The sequence below is a fragment of the Herpailurus yagouaroundi genome, unplaced genomic scaffold, assembly GCF_014898765.1.
Source record: "Herpailurus yagouaroundi ecotype Mexico unplaced genomic scaffold, PumYag 188, whole genome shotgun sequence".
Classification (NCBI taxonomy): Eukaryota; Metazoa; Chordata; class Mammalia; order Carnivora; family Felidae; genus Herpailurus; species Herpailurus yagouaroundi.
Window position 1 is genome coordinate 23,318,714 of NW_024412419.1, and position 17,177 is coordinate 23,335,890.

General features: G+C 51.6%; 1 protein-coding gene across 5 annotated transcripts in view; it reads left to right on the plus strand.

The window, feature by feature from the left end:
- PLB1 (phospholipase B1) overlaps window positions 1–17,177 on the plus strand; it is a 144,180-nt gene that overhangs the window by 96,284 nt on the left and 30,719 nt on the right. For all 5 annotated transcript variants that reach the window (XM_040496388.1, XM_040496389.1, XM_040496391.1 and 2 more), the window contains 16 exons: window positions 518–622; window positions 741–836; window positions 1,056–1,127; window positions 2,097–2,135; window positions 2,673–2,733; window positions 3,607–3,665; window positions 4,546–4,619; window positions 9,570–9,613; window positions 10,264–10,372; window positions 11,827–11,878; window positions 12,267–12,347; window positions 12,869–12,934; window positions 13,749–13,849; window positions 14,886–14,967; window positions 15,632–15,736; window positions 16,849–16,944. In XM_040496388.1, coding sequence (XP_040352322.1) covers window positions 518–622; window positions 741–836; window positions 1,056–1,127; window positions 2,097–2,135; window positions 2,673–2,733; window positions 3,607–3,665; window positions 4,546–4,619; window positions 9,570–9,613; window positions 10,264–10,372; window positions 11,827–11,878; window positions 12,267–12,347; window positions 12,869–12,934; window positions 13,749–13,849; window positions 14,886–14,967; window positions 15,632–15,736; window positions 16,849–16,944 — 1,242 coding nt within the window. The remainder of the gene's footprint in view (window positions 1–517; window positions 623–740; window positions 837–1,055; window positions 1,128–2,096; window positions 2,136–2,672; window positions 2,734–3,606; window positions 3,666–4,545; window positions 4,620–9,569; window positions 9,614–10,263; window positions 10,373–11,826; window positions 11,879–12,266; window positions 12,348–12,868; window positions 12,935–13,748; window positions 13,850–14,885; window positions 14,968–15,631; window positions 15,737–16,848; window positions 16,945–17,177) is intronic.

Sequence of the window (17,177 nt, forward strand, 5' to 3'; positions counted from 1 at the left end):
ACACACACACACACACACACACACACACACACACACACCATGCACGAATGATAGAAATGGGCAGTAAGTGCCATTGCTGACTCACCTTGGATTTTCTAAACAAATGTAGGGCAGAAATAAGTTAAATGTAAGGATTATCCCAAAAAGTCATTTGATCAAATCAATACCCTATCCCCTCCCCAACGTCCCCTGGCCAGTCTTTAATCAGAAGCTTTAAAAGGAGATCCAGCTGATGGTCTCGGGTTTTTCCTTATCTTTCCTTTTGTTTTTGGTTTTGGTTTTGGTTTTTTCCCACAGCCTCGGTCAAATATACGCAATGGCAGCTGGGGTTGGGGGCAGGGTCTGAGATAAAGGCTGATCTAAAAAGTAACTAGTTGGTTCCGGATAGGTTGAGATTTTGCTACAGATTGATTTCACTCCAGGGTCAGACTCTGTTTAAACTCTATGGCAGAGAAAGAGATTGCACAAGGCCCGGTGCAAAGAGGCCCCTGACCCTTGCCCCGTTTGCCTCCTGCAGGAGGGGACTCACCAGCTGGTTGAAAATGGGCGATACGACACAAGGGAGGACTTCACGGTGGTCGTGCAGCCATTTTTTGAAAAAGTGGACATGCCAAAGACCTCGGTAACGAAAGCAACGATCATGGGTAAAGGGGAGCCACGCAGTGTCCAGTTTGTAGTGTCATTTCTGTATCCGACGTCCCTATAACGTGCCCCCCCCCCCTTTTCTGCCCTGTGACCAGGCGGGGCTGCCCGACAGCTCTTTCTTCGCTCCTGACTGTTTCCACTTCAGCAGGAAAGCTCACGCTCACGCGGCCAGCGCCCTCTGGAACAACATGGTAAGACGACTGAGGTCGGGAAAATTATTCTCCCTCTGGGAGGAGAAAGACTCTGGCAAGCTCTTGAAGGAGTTCAGAGGCCCATCACTCAGGCTGTGTGATCTCCCACACCGCAGTGATGACAAACCACATTCCCCACACCCCTCCCTCCCTTCCCCAGCCCCGACCTGCCTCCTGGCCTTCCCATTCTTGCCACCTCTTTTCTGCTTCTTGCCTTAGCTGGAACCTGTTGGCCAGAAGACAACGCAGCATAATTTTGAACACAAGATCAATATCACATGTCCGACCCAGGTAGAGTGGGAAGTTCATCCTTGCAACAGGTCTATTTATCTGAAGCATCTTTTCCAGGCTTTTGACACCTCTGTGAGGTTTCTCAGTTCATTTCACCCCCAGATCCTACCCCTACCCCGGACTCAGTGAACCATCCACAGAGCCCTATCTGGTTGGACCATGAGGGGTGACAGCCCCCAGTGGCCAGAGGCCCCTAGGGTGCTCCTTTGTCCACATCCCAGGGAACCCTAGCACAAGTCTGGGCTGCACACAGTTCTCTCCAGCTGGGAAGAGGAATGTGACAGCACCACCCAGCTCTCATTTTGGAGACTGAGGGCGGTAGCAATCCTCAAGGACAAGGATGGGACAATAGGATGCCCTGTGTCCGTGTAGCCGCTGCCTCCATGGCGGGATAGAAAGAACAAGGAACTGAGACCCGGAATAACATCTGCTAGGACAAGGGTTGGGGATGGGGCTGGTCAACTGGAAGCCAGAGCAAAGAAAGCAGCCCCCTATGCTCACTCACCAGTTTTCAGGAAGATTCTTGGATCTCTGTAGCTGTTCCCTCACCTCTACGCTTGTCTCTGTATTCCCAGAGGGGTCCCTAGACTGAGCTGAGGCTGATGTGGGGCAGGACCTCAAAGCACCTGTCTTTTCTTGCCTAGGCAGAGTGGGAGTGGCATGGGGGTGGCAAGGGGCCTACGGAGGCGCTGTTGGGAAGGGCAGGGTCAAAAGGAGGGGTGATACAGCTGCCCCAGCCAGCTGTGTGGGAACCTGAGAGCAGACTTGCTCCTCTGGAGCCACTACAGGGTTCATTCTAATTGTTGCTACAAGTTCAGGTTGCAGAGAAGGCCCAGTGCATCCTGGGAGGGAGCCTGCAATGGTCGGCCTGGCAGGGAGGGGCTGGGAATGTGGGGAAGGGGAGGCCCAAAGTGTTGTGTGGAAAGCAAGCAGAATTTGCTGGAATTGCTCACCGCCCTCTTCTCACAGTTCTGGCCGTTTCTGAGAACCTACAAGAACAGCGTGCAGGTACGGGCTTGTTTCTCCCCTTTCTCCACAGCGGGCAGCCCCTGGGCTAGGGCTGGCCCAACAAGGTGGGGTGGGAACGCTGGCAAGGGTCCTGATGGGCAGCTGAGGGGAATGAACGCTTCTGTGTGAGATCCGCCACCTGCGCCTTCGGACAGGGTGGCAGGCAGAACAGGCCGCACTGGTAACAGCCCAGGTGGAGGCCAGCCAGTCAAATCACAGCCTCATCAAAGACATAAGTGAAGATCGCGTTCCTCTTCATAAAACTGCCACAGACACAGAGGTGGAGGGGGGCGGGGCGAGACCGTTGCGTTGATGCTCTGATCTTGCCTTGGATGGTGCGGGTTCTGAACTAGGTTAGCGGATCCCAGCCTGCGGTCACCTAGGGGGCCTTCTTCAGTGCCCCTCCAGGTCCCTCCCACCCCCCGGGTGGGACCCAGGAACCTGTGTTTGGTAAAGCTCTCTGGGTCAGTGTGACACCTAGCCAGCATCTCGGGTCCCTTCCAACCCGGGATTCCAGGATTCGTTCTGTGCCCGTAGGGTCATGGGAGCCAGCTGCTGTGCAGGGACAGAGCTCCTTCCACCTCACCGCCCACCTCAGGTAAGTTCCTCATGAGACACCAGGACCCTTGGGCCCCTCCACGAGGACTCAGGGGCCAATAAGTGCTCTGGCAAGACTTGGCATATGTAACTAAATGATGCAGGGCTAGTGCCTGCTTCCTGTCTGGGTGGTTGCCTGGGATATGCCCCTGCCTTGTCCCCCTCTGCCCTGCAGCCATGTCATTAGCCAGCAGGACCCGTGGTGGCCAGGCCAGGAACCGTTTGCTGCCTTCTCGTTCAGCCTCCTGAGGGAGCCCACGTCGGGGAGCCACATGAGTTCTCCCTCCCCCAGTGGTGTGACCGCACTGAGGCCCAGAGGTGGGGGTGGGGTACCCGGGGAGTCCCAAGAGTGAGCCAGCTCTGCAGGGTGTCCTGTGGTCCCAGACTCGGCAACTTTTCTAGCCCTACTTTCTAGTAGAGAGATTTGGGACAGGGAAAGGCCTGACATGATTATTTCTCAGATTTTGGGTGAAAACCCAGAGCCCAGCTCTAAATGGGCTGAGCACCAGACTCTGTACCATATCTCACATGGTCTGGTGCCCATGCGGTCCTGTGCTCAGGTCACTGCTGGCCTCCCACACGACCACTGGCACTGAAGCGGTTGATTCTACTCTGCCCTCTCTACCATCTGTCCGTCCATCTGTCCATCCATCCATCCATTCCCTCTCCTTCTCCCTCAGCACCTCTCTCCCCATAGGTCCAGGACTTATCGTTGGGTCTCTTTATGGGAAAATTCCTCATATAACCTCTGTCAGCCTCCATGGCCCAAACACACATGCGGGTCATGTTTCTGGTCTTGCTTAAAGCAGGCAGCCGTAGGCTCCGACTACAGGTTCCTTCCCACGGACTCAAGTGTGTCCACTTGTCTTTGCAGTGCACACCCTGAGACCGGCAGATATCCAAGTTGTGGCTGCGCTGGGGGATTCTCTGACCGTAAGGACTCTTGGGCCCCAGTTGGGGTACGGTGGGGCTGTGCCAGTTCCAGGGCCTGCACCCCGGCCTCTGTGTTGCCCTGCACCCCTGTCCTGGCTCTGTCGATCTGAGAGCATGGCAGTGGTTTGATTTTGCAGCCACTTTCTCAAGCAGGTGTGCAAGAGGAAATCTTTCTTGGGGGTCAGCTGAGTTGTTTCAAATAGTGGAGGTTTTGAACGCCTAACGACACTTTTTTTTTTTCTAATGATTACAAAAATAGGTCGTTTCAACTCAAAACAATCTTCTAAACCTACCTGTGGGGGTGCTCCTTTCCCTTTGGATTGTGCTTTGGATTGACTCGGCCCCTCTTTCCATCTTCATGGAAAGCATCAGAGTCCACAATTGTGGCTAAAGCCCTGTTCCTAAGTTCCAAGAAACAGGGCCCTTACCTCCCCAGATGACCGATTGCCTTACAGAATGTCCCAGAGGGAAAGAGGAGACACGTGCAGTTTATGAGGAATCTGTCCCCTGCCATCAACTCCAATCTATAGGCTCTTTCTTCACGCTTATCAAAGAATTTAGGAGCATAATGCTGGTGGTAATGATACGGCAGCGTCTCAGATGTGCGAAGCACTGGGGAGTTTTCAAAGCTGCTTTTACAGCTATGATCCAATTTGGTCATCAAAATAATCCTAGGAGATCAGCAGGTCATGTCCTCAGTTCAGTAAGGAGACAGCTGAGATTCAGGGAAGGCAGATAGCTGGAAAGGAGGTGGCAGAAGGCAAGCCTGGTCTCTGACTCCCGGTCCAGGGTCTGTTCGTGCCACGCGATGTGTGTATTGGGAACCGCCTGTGTCCTCTGACTTACTCATTTTCCTACGTATTTTGGTATATATTCAAAGGCCGGCAATGGAATTGGCTCCAAACCAGATGACCTTTCTGACGTCACCACTCAGTATCGGGGGCTGTCATATAGGTAATGTTAAACCTGTACCCCCTCCCTCCCCAAGTTCACTCTCAGAACCTAGACGAGGGGTTGTCTCTTTTTAAACACATAAATACCAAAGAGGAAAGGACCAGGTCTGGAAGGGGCTTTCAGAAGGAAAACCTGTATATTTCTGCAAAGTGTGATCATACGGTGAATGGAGAAGATATTTTATTGATAACTTTTTTGCAGAAAAAGAAAACCAGGGTTCTTGTCAGACTCCTGGGTCAGCAAATCCGACATGAAATGCACCTGAAAAGCACCAAACTTTTGAGTTTTCACCTGCCTGTTTGTGTGTGTGTGTGCACGTGGAGATCTCCATCTGGTTACTGTCTCTGTGCATTTATCCATGTCATTCTGCACTCACACCTCTGCCTTTACATGGATGTACACATCTGTCCAGAAAACTCTGAAATGCACTACACCACTTTGAGAGGAGATGACCAAGAGAGAGTCATAGCCCCTGAGCCCTTCCTGTGTGCCTGCAAGATACCAGGCACTGAGGCGGGTGGGCGGTGGGCGAGGGGACGTACAGGGAACACAGACAAATGCCCGTGCTCAATTGGCAAGTGCTATTCAAAAATGAAAGATGCCCGCCCGCGGGCTACAGGAAGAGAGAAGAGGGAATAATCAACCCTGCCAGGGGAGAGGGAGGCTTTGCAGAGAAGGTGGGAATGGACAGATTAGCAATTAGATGAGAAAGGGCATTCCAGACGGGGAGCAGAAAAGCTCGCGGTGCGTCAGGGGAGTGGGCGGATGTGGGTGGGTTTTCTTAAGTTTCTTTCGGTTCCCCATGAAGTTCACGTTTGTGGATGCTTCACAGTAACAGGCAATTAGCTCAGAATTCAAAACAACTAGAACAAGGCCAGCCAGGAGAGGGCAGAGTGCTAAGGAGAAGTTTTGCAGCCAGACCACACGCTCGCCTCCTCCCTTTTCTGCCCAGTGAATTCAAATGGAGCGTTTCTTTCTGGAAAGGGAGAGGGAGCCGTGTGGGGATGACCGAGACTGTGGCAGTTCTCCCGCCAACTCGGAGGACAGCCCCAGAGGGGAAGGATTTCCTTGCGTGGGTAGCAAGAGGACACCATCCACTGAAATAAATGCCTCCCAGCTCCTGGGGGACCCCCAGGTTGCCCCAGCCCCTCAGCGGGGTAGAGGGGCTCCAACTCTGAACCAAACCAAGCCTCGCCGTCTGACCACCGTGCCCCAAATGTTACTGAGTCTGTGTGAGAAAGGAAAGCCAGAGCGGAAGAAAGCAAGCAGGGTTTATGACATACAATCGAGAGACAGCGTGAGCGACAGCTGCACTCAGTCTTAGCTGGAGAAGGGTCACAGCGTGGGGAACAGAAAAAAAGGTAGACAAACCGGTCAACGGGGGGTTGGAGCCACACCTGGTGGGGCAGTCTGGGGAAGCCGGTGGTGTGCCCCCCCCCCCCCACCACTGACAGTCCAACTGGACAGATTCCTGGGCTTTGGATACAAACAGGCAATCTTCTGCTAGATGTTTCTCTGTAGCAAGGGGAAAAGTCAGCCATTGCTTTATTTCTCCCTGCAGGGGAGGCCAGGTGTGGCTTACCGTTTCAATTTTCTGTATTCAAGTGGCTCTTGTGCCTTTAAACCCTTTATTCTAAATGCTTCAAATACCCGGGCCACCATCCACAAGTGTTACTGATGAAAACTCTGGGTCAGAGCCTGAGATAGTTTGACACTTTGGTAATATATACAGTGTTTCCCAAAGAGTGTTCCATGGAACACTAGCCTCCTACATTTTCCTGACAAGGGCAACGTTCTTTGTATTGGGCAGGGAACATTACCTACCCTATCCTTCCTCTGGAGAACTCACATGTATATTAGCATATTAAAGGCTCTGAGAAGCTCTGCAATGAAGACATTTGTTTAAATTGTATCTGTTTAATCCAGTGTTTCTCTTCATCCCAGAAACCTTTCTTTATTCACAGTACTGATTAGCGTGCACGCGTGCCGTGTGTGTGTGTGTGTGTGTGTGTGTGCATGCCCCCTCCCCCACCCCAGGAAATGTCCATGTAGTAGACTGACCTGAGAAAAGCAATTTTCTGAAGCCATTAAAGCTTCTGGATTGGAAGCAATAGGCAATGAATGATTCCAGGTGAATTAAGGCTCTAATTTTAGCCTCTGCCTCCAAGGAGACAGCAAGTGGAGAGAGGGGGCCACATACATTTGGAGAGGGACCATGACCCAGAATTCTTGGGAGATGGGTTGCTGTGAGCAGGACATGCAGGAGGAGGCTTAGCTGTGACTATTTCCAAGGCCTCTTGATCTGTGAGAACCATACAGCAGTGACAGGTGCCAGCTTTAGCTAGCTTAACTATGTGGCAGGCCCAGAGGTTCTTTCGAGCATTGCTCTTTCTTCAGTTGAAATAAGTTTGCTTCTTCAGGGCCACCTGAGTGGCTCAGTCAGTTGAGCTTCTTAATCTTAACTCTTGATCTTGGCTCAGGTCTTGATCTCAGGGTTGTGAGTTCAAGCCCTGTGCTGGGCTCCATGCTGGGCATGAAGCCTACGTACAAAAAATAAAATAAAATATGGGGCGCCTGGGTGGCGCAGTCGGTTAAGCGTCCGACTTCAGCCAGGTCACGATCTCGCGGTCCGTGAGTTCGAGCCCCACGTCAGGCTCTGGGCTGATGGCTCGGAGCCTGGAGCCTGTTTCCGATTCTGTGTCTCCCTCTCTCTCTGCCCCTCCCCCCTTCATGCTCTGTCTCTCTCTGTCCCCAAAAAAAAAAAAAAAAAAACAAACGTTGAAAAAAAAAATAAAATAAAATAAAGAAGTTTGCTTATTTGGCATCAGAAGACCAAAATAAAATTTACTCACCAAAAAACAACAAAAAAACAAAAAGCTTTTTCTTTTCATTATTAATTAGGAGTTCAATCTTACTGAAACTCCTTCCACAAATGTCATTGAGCATCTACTCTGTAATTCTCTGTGCACTGTGGGTGATGACAGATGAACAAAACCCAGCCTTTGAACTCATGGTTTAATATAAATTACATTAATTGGAAGGATCTCCTATGAAGGAGCTCTTTCATACAGGTCTATTTTCTTTCATGTGTCACATAGTTCTGATCAATGAGGGCTTAAATATTTTTGTTCCTCTATACGTATCTGTGTGATTCTCTTTTCTCCTGGAAGTGTTCACCCAGAGATTTCTGTAGCCTCTTGGTGTTGATTAGCTATGGCATTTGTTTTAGAACAAAGATACTTTTAGACAAGAAATTACAATAAAAAGTACTTGCTGTCTGTGTTTAGGTATATCTCTAGGCTTGTGTTTATACAGTTATTTATTTTTTATTTTTTAATGTTTATTTTTGAGAGAGAGAGAGAGAGTGTGTGTGTGTATGTATCCGAAGCAGTCTCCATGCTCTGAGCTGTCAGCACAGAGCCAGATGAGGGGCCCAAACTCACAAACGGCAAGATCATGACCTGAGCCGAAGTCAGGCACCTAACTGACTGAGCCACCCAGGCGCTCCTATATGTTTATGGAAGAAGAAAAGGAGGCAGAATTAGAACGCAGTGATTGGAGGAGGTACATGGATTTCTAATTCCCTCTCAAATGTAAAGTATTTTGACTAAGTGCTTTTAGTCCAAAGAAAGAAGGATCAGGAAGCAGCTAAAGCAGTTGACTTCATGCAGAGTTGGAAAAGAATTAGAAGCTCAAACAAATTTCTGATCATTGGCCAAGCTAGGTTCAGACATGGGTGAGAGTCAGGAGAGAGATACCTGGGTAAGGTAGAAGGGCAGGGCTCACGGGGCTTCTTCCTCTCTACCACCTGCGGCTGCTGAGCCTCTGACTTGACCACCCTCGCAGGAAATAGTCTTCTTCATTCCAAGCATTTCCTTGGGTGAAGAACCACCGTGACTTTGATTCATGGCCTGTCCTTTGGAAGTCTATACTGGTGGGCTGGTTGCTGATGCTGTGTTCTCAAAATCTATTGGGCTAGAATAATACGCTGGCATTGAGCAGGGGAGGGGAAAAAAAGAAGAAGAAGAAAACACAGTAAATACAGTACATCTGAACATTGGACTTTGTTAAAATAGAAATACTTGTCTCCCGGCCTCCCACATGTATTCAATTTAAATGCATGAAAGGAAATGCAATTTTGAGTGTGTCTTGAGGTTAGATTGAGCACCATGGAACTAGATTCAAGTAGATGAAATCAGATTGGATTTTGGAAGGCGATGAGAGGCCATCGCCCGAACCTCCCAAACCTCCCAGTGAAATTTACCTCACCACTGGGCAGGGAAGACCTAATGCGTTTTCCAAAGGTCTACAGCTCAAGCTGGTTTTTGGGTTTTTGGTTTTGTTTTTAATTTTTGTTAATGTTTGTTTATTTTTGAGACTGAGCGGGGGGAGGGGCAGAGAGAGAGAGAGGGAGACACAGAACCTCAAGCAGGCTCCAATCTCGGAGCTGTCAGCATAGAGCCCAACACAGGGCTTGAACTCACGGACCGTGAGCTGAAGTTGGACACTTAACCGCCTGAGCCACCCAGACGCCCCTCAAGCTGGTATTTAGTGACCTTTCAAAAGTTAATTCACCCCTGTGCACCTCAGCTTCCTCCTCTGTAAAATGGGGAGAGTCACATCTATAGCATAAGTTTGCTGGGAGGCAGTAGGTAACTAGTGTAGAGAATCTAGTTCATGCTGGGCTGGGCACATAGCATATACTCAGCTAAGCACGTTCCTTCCTAAATTGGTGCAAAAACAGAAAGAGTTCTTTCTTGTCTTTAAATCCTAGATTTGAGGGATCTGGGGAAATTCAAATTTTCTCAGACTTTCTCCACATGAGGAGGTTGCTAGGCCTGGCACATCTTGCAGATGCTGATGGCGTGGGCGCTAAGAAAGGTGGGGTGCTCTTTCATAAAGTCTAAGTATTGATTCAGTCTCTCTCCCTGGTTTGCTCACTCCCTACAGTTCGGGAGGGGATGGCTCCCTTGAGACCGTGACCACCTTACCAAGTAAGTACCCACCAGGGTCTCGAGTCTGTTCACTGGTTCCCCCTGACCCCTGGGCTTCCTGAGTGCCCCTCAGCTAAGAAAGAGGATGTAACATCATCTTTGCGGGCTGCCACCGAATGGGAGGAGAGGCCCATGGACAGGTAGTTGAGGGGGTGGAATAAGCACTGATTTGGAGCCCTGACGCCTGGGTTCAAGCCCTGGCTCTTCTCTGTGCTCGCCCAGGGCAAGGTGGCCTAGGCCAAGTCACCAAAGCTTCTGAGGCTCAGGCTTTTTCAACTTGTCCAGAGGGAACAGAGACAATCCAATGAGGTAGTGAGTAGTCCCTGCACCGTGAACTGTGAAAGGAAGAGAAAGAAAGGGAGGAGGGAGGGAGAGAGGGCAGAAGCAAGAAAGGGAGACAGAGAGAGAAGGAAAGAAAAGAAAGGAAACGGAAAGAGAAAAGAAAACCTGAGAGGCTCTTGCTGTTTTGGTCTACCAGGTCATTTCCACTCAGCCCCAGTCCCTGCCAGGCACACCCTCTGCCTCCCTGCCTCCCCTCACTGCCTGGAGATGGTCCCGAAGCCCACTCTGGGGAGCCTGGACCAGACAGAGTGGACTTTCTGGCCTTCCTCTTAAAGTCTCCATGTCCCGTTCACCCCCTTCTCTCCCAGATATCCTTCGGAAGTTTAACAGAAATCTCAGAGGCTACGCGGTGGGCACGGGTGACGCCAATGGCACAAATGCCTTCCTTAATCAGGCTGTTCCTGGAGCAAAGGCTGGGTATGGCGTTCGGGGAGGAGGGCCTGCGGGGTAGAAAGTGGGAGGCACGTGGTCGCTCGCCTTTGAGACTGTAATGCTGGCCTCCACGTGCAAAGGGGACACTCATCCGTTTGCAGCGATGATTTGAGAGGCCTTCAGCCACTCTCTTCCCTGGCTGCCCCTGTGACTAAGGCCACAGCGGGGAGGCTCGAGAGGCTGAAGCTGGGACAGGAGCCACGTCCCTGGAGGCTGAACTCCTGACCTTGCTTCATGGGGTGACGTGTTCTAATCGTGCAACGAACCGACTAACCTTATCCCAGTTTTAAAACTCACTGTGACACAACGGTGCCAGCGAGCTTCACTCTCCCCAAAGCCTCACAAGTGGCAGTTCCCCGAAAGCATCAAGGAGTGCCAGCAAATGAACAGACAAGCCAGAATCTCCAGCCTTGGAGGCTTCTGGGGCCACATGTCATGGCCTATCCCTAGTCCTGCTATGGAGCTAATAGGAAATGCAATTGAGAAGCCAGAGGCAGCTAAAGTGGAATGCTCAGCACCCCCCTCCCCCAGGATGATCTCAGGAGGCCCCTCACCCTGCTCCTGGTGGCCCCAGCTGCCCGGGTTTCCCTGCTCCTGACCCAGCCATCTGAGCCTCCATCACACTGTCACCTTCCTGCTCAGGCCCACGCCCTTCTAGCTGATGGGCACATCTTTCCAACCTGCTCACTCAGCCGAGGAAGACCTTTCTGGGCGGCAGAAACATCTGGGGACAGAGGGACCCACCAGCAGGTCCCAGGGGATCATCATGCTGTGGCTCCATGTCACCCACACCTATAACAGGGGCCTGAACCAGTGGGGCGCTTGGGGTGCTTGAGATCTAGTCTTTCCACGAATTATCTATCAACCCAGGCACGTGCGCAGTATATGTTTATTCCCCACCCCATTCTAAAAGAAGCATCTTACTAAGTTTACCAAAAACATACGAACAAGTAACATGTACATTAGAAAAATCACAGCCACTGGTGGTGGGAAGATGGGGAAGAAGCAGCTGTGTCAATCTGAGCCTTTTTACAGTTATCATGCCTGAGCATCAAACTCTCAGCTTCCTAGCAGCCAGAGTAAAAAGAGAAAGCATGTTAAAACGTTTATAGATCTGGTTTCAGGATCTATACTGGTCCTTCACAGGAGAGATCAATGGAATCCCAGAGGAGTCCTAAAAAGGAGACCACAAGTAACAAAGACAGTTGACAATACCCTTGACTACAGCTTTAGGACAAACATACAAGTGGCTTTTCAAAGGGTTATTTGTTGTAATAAGTCTTCAGAACAGGCAAGTAGCTCCTTGTCCTTGAGCCTCAGGATCTCTGGCAGTTCATGCAATGGGGATAATGCCATGGAAACCTCCAGTTCAGGCCCTTTAGGAGGAAAAAAAATCCAGGCACTGTTCCTCAGTAGGACTGATTTCCTCTCCTTCTCAGGGAACTTATGAGCCAAGTCCAGACTCTCGTGCAGAGGATGAAAGATGACCATGTGAGTCGGATTTATGGTTATTTTTAAGCACTAATTTTCTAACCCACTAAAGTCCCCAAATGGAGTGGTCTGCCGTGAAAACAGTGAGCCCCATCACTAAAGGCATTTAAACAGTGGTAGGACAGCCCATATCCAAGGCCCTGGAGGAGATTACACCCATGGTGGTGGGGGTGGGGTGTCATCACTGATCACAATGATCTTGAAAGTCCCTCCTGATGCTAAGGTTCTGTGGTCTATAAATCAGCCTCTAAAATTCTTTCAGCTCCGAGATTCTGATTCTATTATTTTGAGTGGGCAAGGAAGTCTTAGAAGGTTGACTGGATTCCCTAGAGCTGTGGCATTATTTGTGTGTTTGTTGGAAATCATCAAGCATTTTCCTCCTGTATAGAGAGTGAATTTCCGCAAGGACTGGAAGATTATCACGGTGCTGATTGGAGGCAGCGATTTATGTGACTACTGCACGGATTCGGTAATGGGGGCAGCCGGGCCTACTCATTGCTCCTGACATTGACCAGTAGGCTTGGGGGTCCTCTTTGAGAACAGGCCCTGGAACCAAGGCTGGGACTGTCCAGCTATGCCTGTGTGTGTGTGCGTGCGTGCGTGCACGCACAAACACACACACACTCACACTCCTCTTACCCCGTGACCCTCAGATTTCTGGCTCCACCTCCACGTCCCAGGTGGTAGATGTGGTGCTTCTACTCTCCTCTTACAATTCCAGAAAATCCAGAAAGCGTGGAAAGTGTGTAGACCCCCACAGTGGGAGGGAGGACCTGTACATTCACCTCCTAAACTAAAGCTTGTCTTCGGGCTGGCCCATCTTTGGTGACAGCAAGGAATCAACTGTTCCGATTCTGACGCGATGAGCTGGTCACAACCAGGGGCTAGAGGGAGAAGAAGTCCTTTGCGTGGAGCCAGAGGGGGGCCTTCAACTGGCCCCCTACCCTCTCCCCTGAACCAGCCCCTCACCTCTCTCCTCTCTCTTCCCAGAATCTGTATTCTGCAGCCAAGTTTTTTGACCATCTCCGCAATGCCTTGGACATCCTGCATAGAGAGGTGGGTAGGGGTTCCCGCAAGGGGTTCTTGAGCTAGACACAGCTCAAGGATGTGGGGGGTAAAGGTGGATGGAGACAAGAAGGTGAGATGCCCCCTCCCCTGAAGGAGACAGCCAGGGGCGTGGGCTCCTCCCGTTTCTAGAGTTCGGGCCCTACCCCAAGGAAGCCTATTCCATTTGGAATCAACACAGAAGGATCTCAGGCTTGAAGAAAAGTAGGCAGCTCGTGTGCTAATCATCCCCTACCACCACCTGGGACATTGCCTAGGGGCAGCAGCATGATGGCTCCCAGGCTGGGCCCTGCACTCTGAGCCGTAGGCTGTATCTGGAGCAAGCCCCTCTCTGGTCCTGCTCCCAGGAGCTCATTCCCTTTCTACCCCCCTGACATGGGGAAGCCGCTCCAGCAGCCCAGTGGGGGGCACTCCAACCACCACCTGCTTCTCTGGGCGGCTGAGTCTTCATGCCTGCTCAGCAGAGTGGGTCCAGGTTGGGCTAGAGGGAAACGGCAAATGGGGCACCTATCCCAGCACATTTGAAGCTTGCTGACTGATGGCTGAATACAGCTGAACCATCAGGAGTTGGACTCCGGTCTGCCATATTGCCCCACGCCAGGAGGCTGCTGTAGCTCATGTGGGCACCGTAGCCTGCAGGGACCTAGGCGGTCATCTGTGTAGACGCCTTCCCAAGACTCCACTCAGGGACAACTGAGCTGGAGTTCTGTAGGGACCCTAGAGCTAGTCCCACTTCTCAGGACCCTAAGGCAGTTTGAGGGAGAAGCCCCCAGAGTCCCTCTCTCACCTGCAGCCTTTCCCTTAGGTGCCCAGAGCCCTGGTCAACCTGGTGGACTTCATGAACCCCAGCATCATGCGACAGGTGTTCCTGGGCAATCCAGACAAGTGCCCTGTGCAGCAGGCCAGGTAGGCAGGTGCTGGCTGCCCCAGAAAGAGAAGCACTGACCCCCTGGTCTGGCTCATACAGTGGTGACTCCTCAGGGTCTTTGTGACTTGGTTTGTCTATGTGTCCAAGTCTGTAAAGGGGGTCTTAGGTCAGGAGCGCCCCCTTCTGAGAGGTTGGTGACATGGCCCCCCTTACTGAACCTCTGTGACATGGGAGCCACAAAGGAGAAGGTCAGGGCTGGGACAAAGGCTGGTGTTTGAGAAACAGTGTAGCCCAGCCTGTGAAAAGGGGAACCGTGTAGGGATGTATACGTACGTGGTCAAGTTGGAACAGAAAGTGAGGAAATGATCCACAGAATTCGGTTACCTTTCCGGGGAAGGAGCCAATTGGGGAACTTCAGAATGGGTGTGTTTTGTTTCTGACGCAGGGTGAGAGGTGCACAGGTACACGTTTCGTTCATCTTCATACCTTATATGTACATTTATTTATTTAACCAATAGTTTCACAGAACCAACTGTGTGCCTGGCACTGTTCTGAGTACTTTAGAGATAATATCTGCTTTAACATTAAGTGCATTTCGTGAGCGTGAAATAACTCATGATGAAATTCATTCAGACTCATTATGAATTCACAGTTCACGGTGAAGGGGGACACAGTGAGACACTAGTGTGAACTAAGGAGGTATCTGAGGGCGTGAGCATCAGAGGCCCCCAAACATAGGTTCCCATACCAAGGATGCATTTTAATTTTATTCTTAAGAATTCAACACTGAATTTTCATTGCCTAAATTCATTTGTTCGGCATAACTTGCCACAGGCCCTGTGCCGACAGTCAGATACTGGTTCTCTATGAGTATGAGAGGGTGTTCACTCACGTGCCCTTGGGACTTTGTCCAGTCCCTGTGTCAGGCCGGGAACCTGCCCCTGAGAACAGGCATCAGAGCCGAGGGGCACATGTGCTCCTAAGGTGGGGGGGGGGGGTGCGGCTCAAGCGAACAGAACCAGTTCTGACCAGAGCTTCAGCTCCGGGTCCCCCTGCCTCCCCCTCTTTGTGCAGCATTTTGTGTAACTGCGTTCTGACCCCTCGGGAGAGCTCCCAAGAGCTGGCCAGGCTAGAGGCCATCACCCAAGCCTATCAGGTGAGACCAAGAAAGGCACCATCCGGGGTGCCCTCCCCCTACTCGGTCAACACACCAGTGCTTGGGGAAGGGAAGAGCTATTCGAGGTTTGGGGACATCACCATCTGGGCCCCTTCCTCTGTCCCACCTCGCTGAAGTGTCTCAAGCACCTCGGTTAGAGTCATCCCAAAGGGATCCAGGTGACAACGCCCTTGTGGCCCAGCTGCCCTCGGTGGCTTAACCCCGTGCTCGGCCTGAAGAGGTCAGTAGTTCTAGGTGCTCCATGAGTGGGCCTTTTCCTCCCCTGCACCCTGGAGGCCCAGCTGCCCCCGTCCCTCCCCCGTTCTTTCCCCCTTCTCACCAGGCAGACCACAAACGGGGGGGTTAGAGGCCCTGAGCCTGTGGCCTTCTGGAGACCCTGCTCAGGTTTTTATTCCTTGTGGGACTTCCTGTCTGGCTCTTCAGATTTTGCAATTCCCTTAAAAGAAAGGTGAACCAACCGGTTTCCAATTCTCTGGAAAGAGATTTGCAGTCACACGTGTTTGTGCTCTTGAGGGAAGGGCTGAGTCACCCCCTCATGCGGGGAGATGGGGGCAGGGATGCTGCCCACCACTCCCTTGCTTCCCCCACCGGGCTTTCGGGCCTCCCAGGGCCTGTGTTGAAAGCACCCCGCGTGTACCCACAGAGCAGCATGCGTGAACTGGTGGAGTCAGGCCGCTATGACACAAGGGAGGACTTTTCCGTGGTACTGCAGCCTTTCTTCCGCAACATCCGGCTCCCCGTCCTGGCGGTACGCTCCCTGTTCTCCCCGTTGGGGCTCCTGGGAGGAGGAAGAAGAAATTCAAGGCAGAGTTGCCAAGGGCTTTCAGGAGAGTGTGAATACAATGGGGAAGGGGCAGGCAACTCTCCGGGTGCTGGTCTGGCTGTACAGCCTCCTTGGGCACCTGAGCTGTGTTCCTAGAGGCAGCCGGATGTGGGATGTTTTCATTACTACTGATAGTGACCTCCATTTTGTTAAGCACCTGCTATGTGCCAGGCCCTGGGTCTGCCGTAGTAAAATCTTCACAACTACCTTTGAGAGGAGTGTCTTCATCCCCACATAACAGGCTCAGAGGGGTGAAGTATCCTTCCTACAATCACATAGGGAAAGAGGGACGGAGAGGCAAGATTTGAACATATCCAACTTCAGATTATACACTTTATGCCACACACGGACCACCGAAGTGATAAAGGAGGGTTCTGGGTAATGGGTCCCCCTACCCCCCGGCCATGCTCTCCACCTGACACACTGCGCCAAAGAGCTCTGTGTGTGCACTGGGGTGGGGACTCGGTTCTCTCCTCCTGGGCCTCCATCCACAGGGTCTCGCCTAGTTGGAGGGGAGCTGGAAGAGGCCTTGAGCGCCCCTGATCAATCACCTCAAGAGAGATGAGGGTGTTGGTTGCCCTGGTGTCAGCTTTGCCCAGGCCTGCCCCAAAGCTCTGCCCCACTCTCCCCACCAAGACCACTGGAACCAGTTGACCAAGGCCTGGGAAGGAGCTTTTCCTAGCTGGCTTGCCAAGACTTCCTCAGGGACTAGGATCTCATTCCCTCAACCATGGCATGGGCTAGGGCATTGCACAACTGTGCCTAAAAATAAATATAACAGTTTTTAAAAACATTAAATAAGTGGCATTGTGGGGCCAGAAAGGAGACTGGGGGGTTGGGGTCACCCAAGGCTATTGATCTGTGGGATTGCTCTTATCTCCCTGTTGAGGTGAGCAGACCTTGTAGAAGGCCTCTTGGGAGCTTCCCTAGAGGGAGGGGGGCACCGAGTGGCCAACCCCAGGGGTCAGGCCGATCAGCTGCGGCCCCCTCTTTACCCTCCATACCAAAAGGATCTTAAATCCATTTTTCTCTTTCAGGATGGGCACCTTGATATATCCTTCTTCGCCCCAGACTGTATCCACCCAAGTCAGAAATTCCACTCCCAGCTCTCCAGAGCCCTTTGGGCCAATATGGTAACATAAGTGGGGTATCCCTGGGGCTCTGGGGCTCTAGTCTAGCAAAGCACCAGCACCTATAGAATGTTCCTGGCCTCCCTTTGCAAGTAAGGTGTAAAGGAGCAGTGGCTGGCCCAACTGTAGAAGTCTATAGAAGCAAAAATACGGAGTCCTTAGGATTCTCGGATCAACTTCACTCTCTCCTTTGTGCTTTGAGCTGTGAGGAGGGACTCTCTTTGGAATGCCAGGCA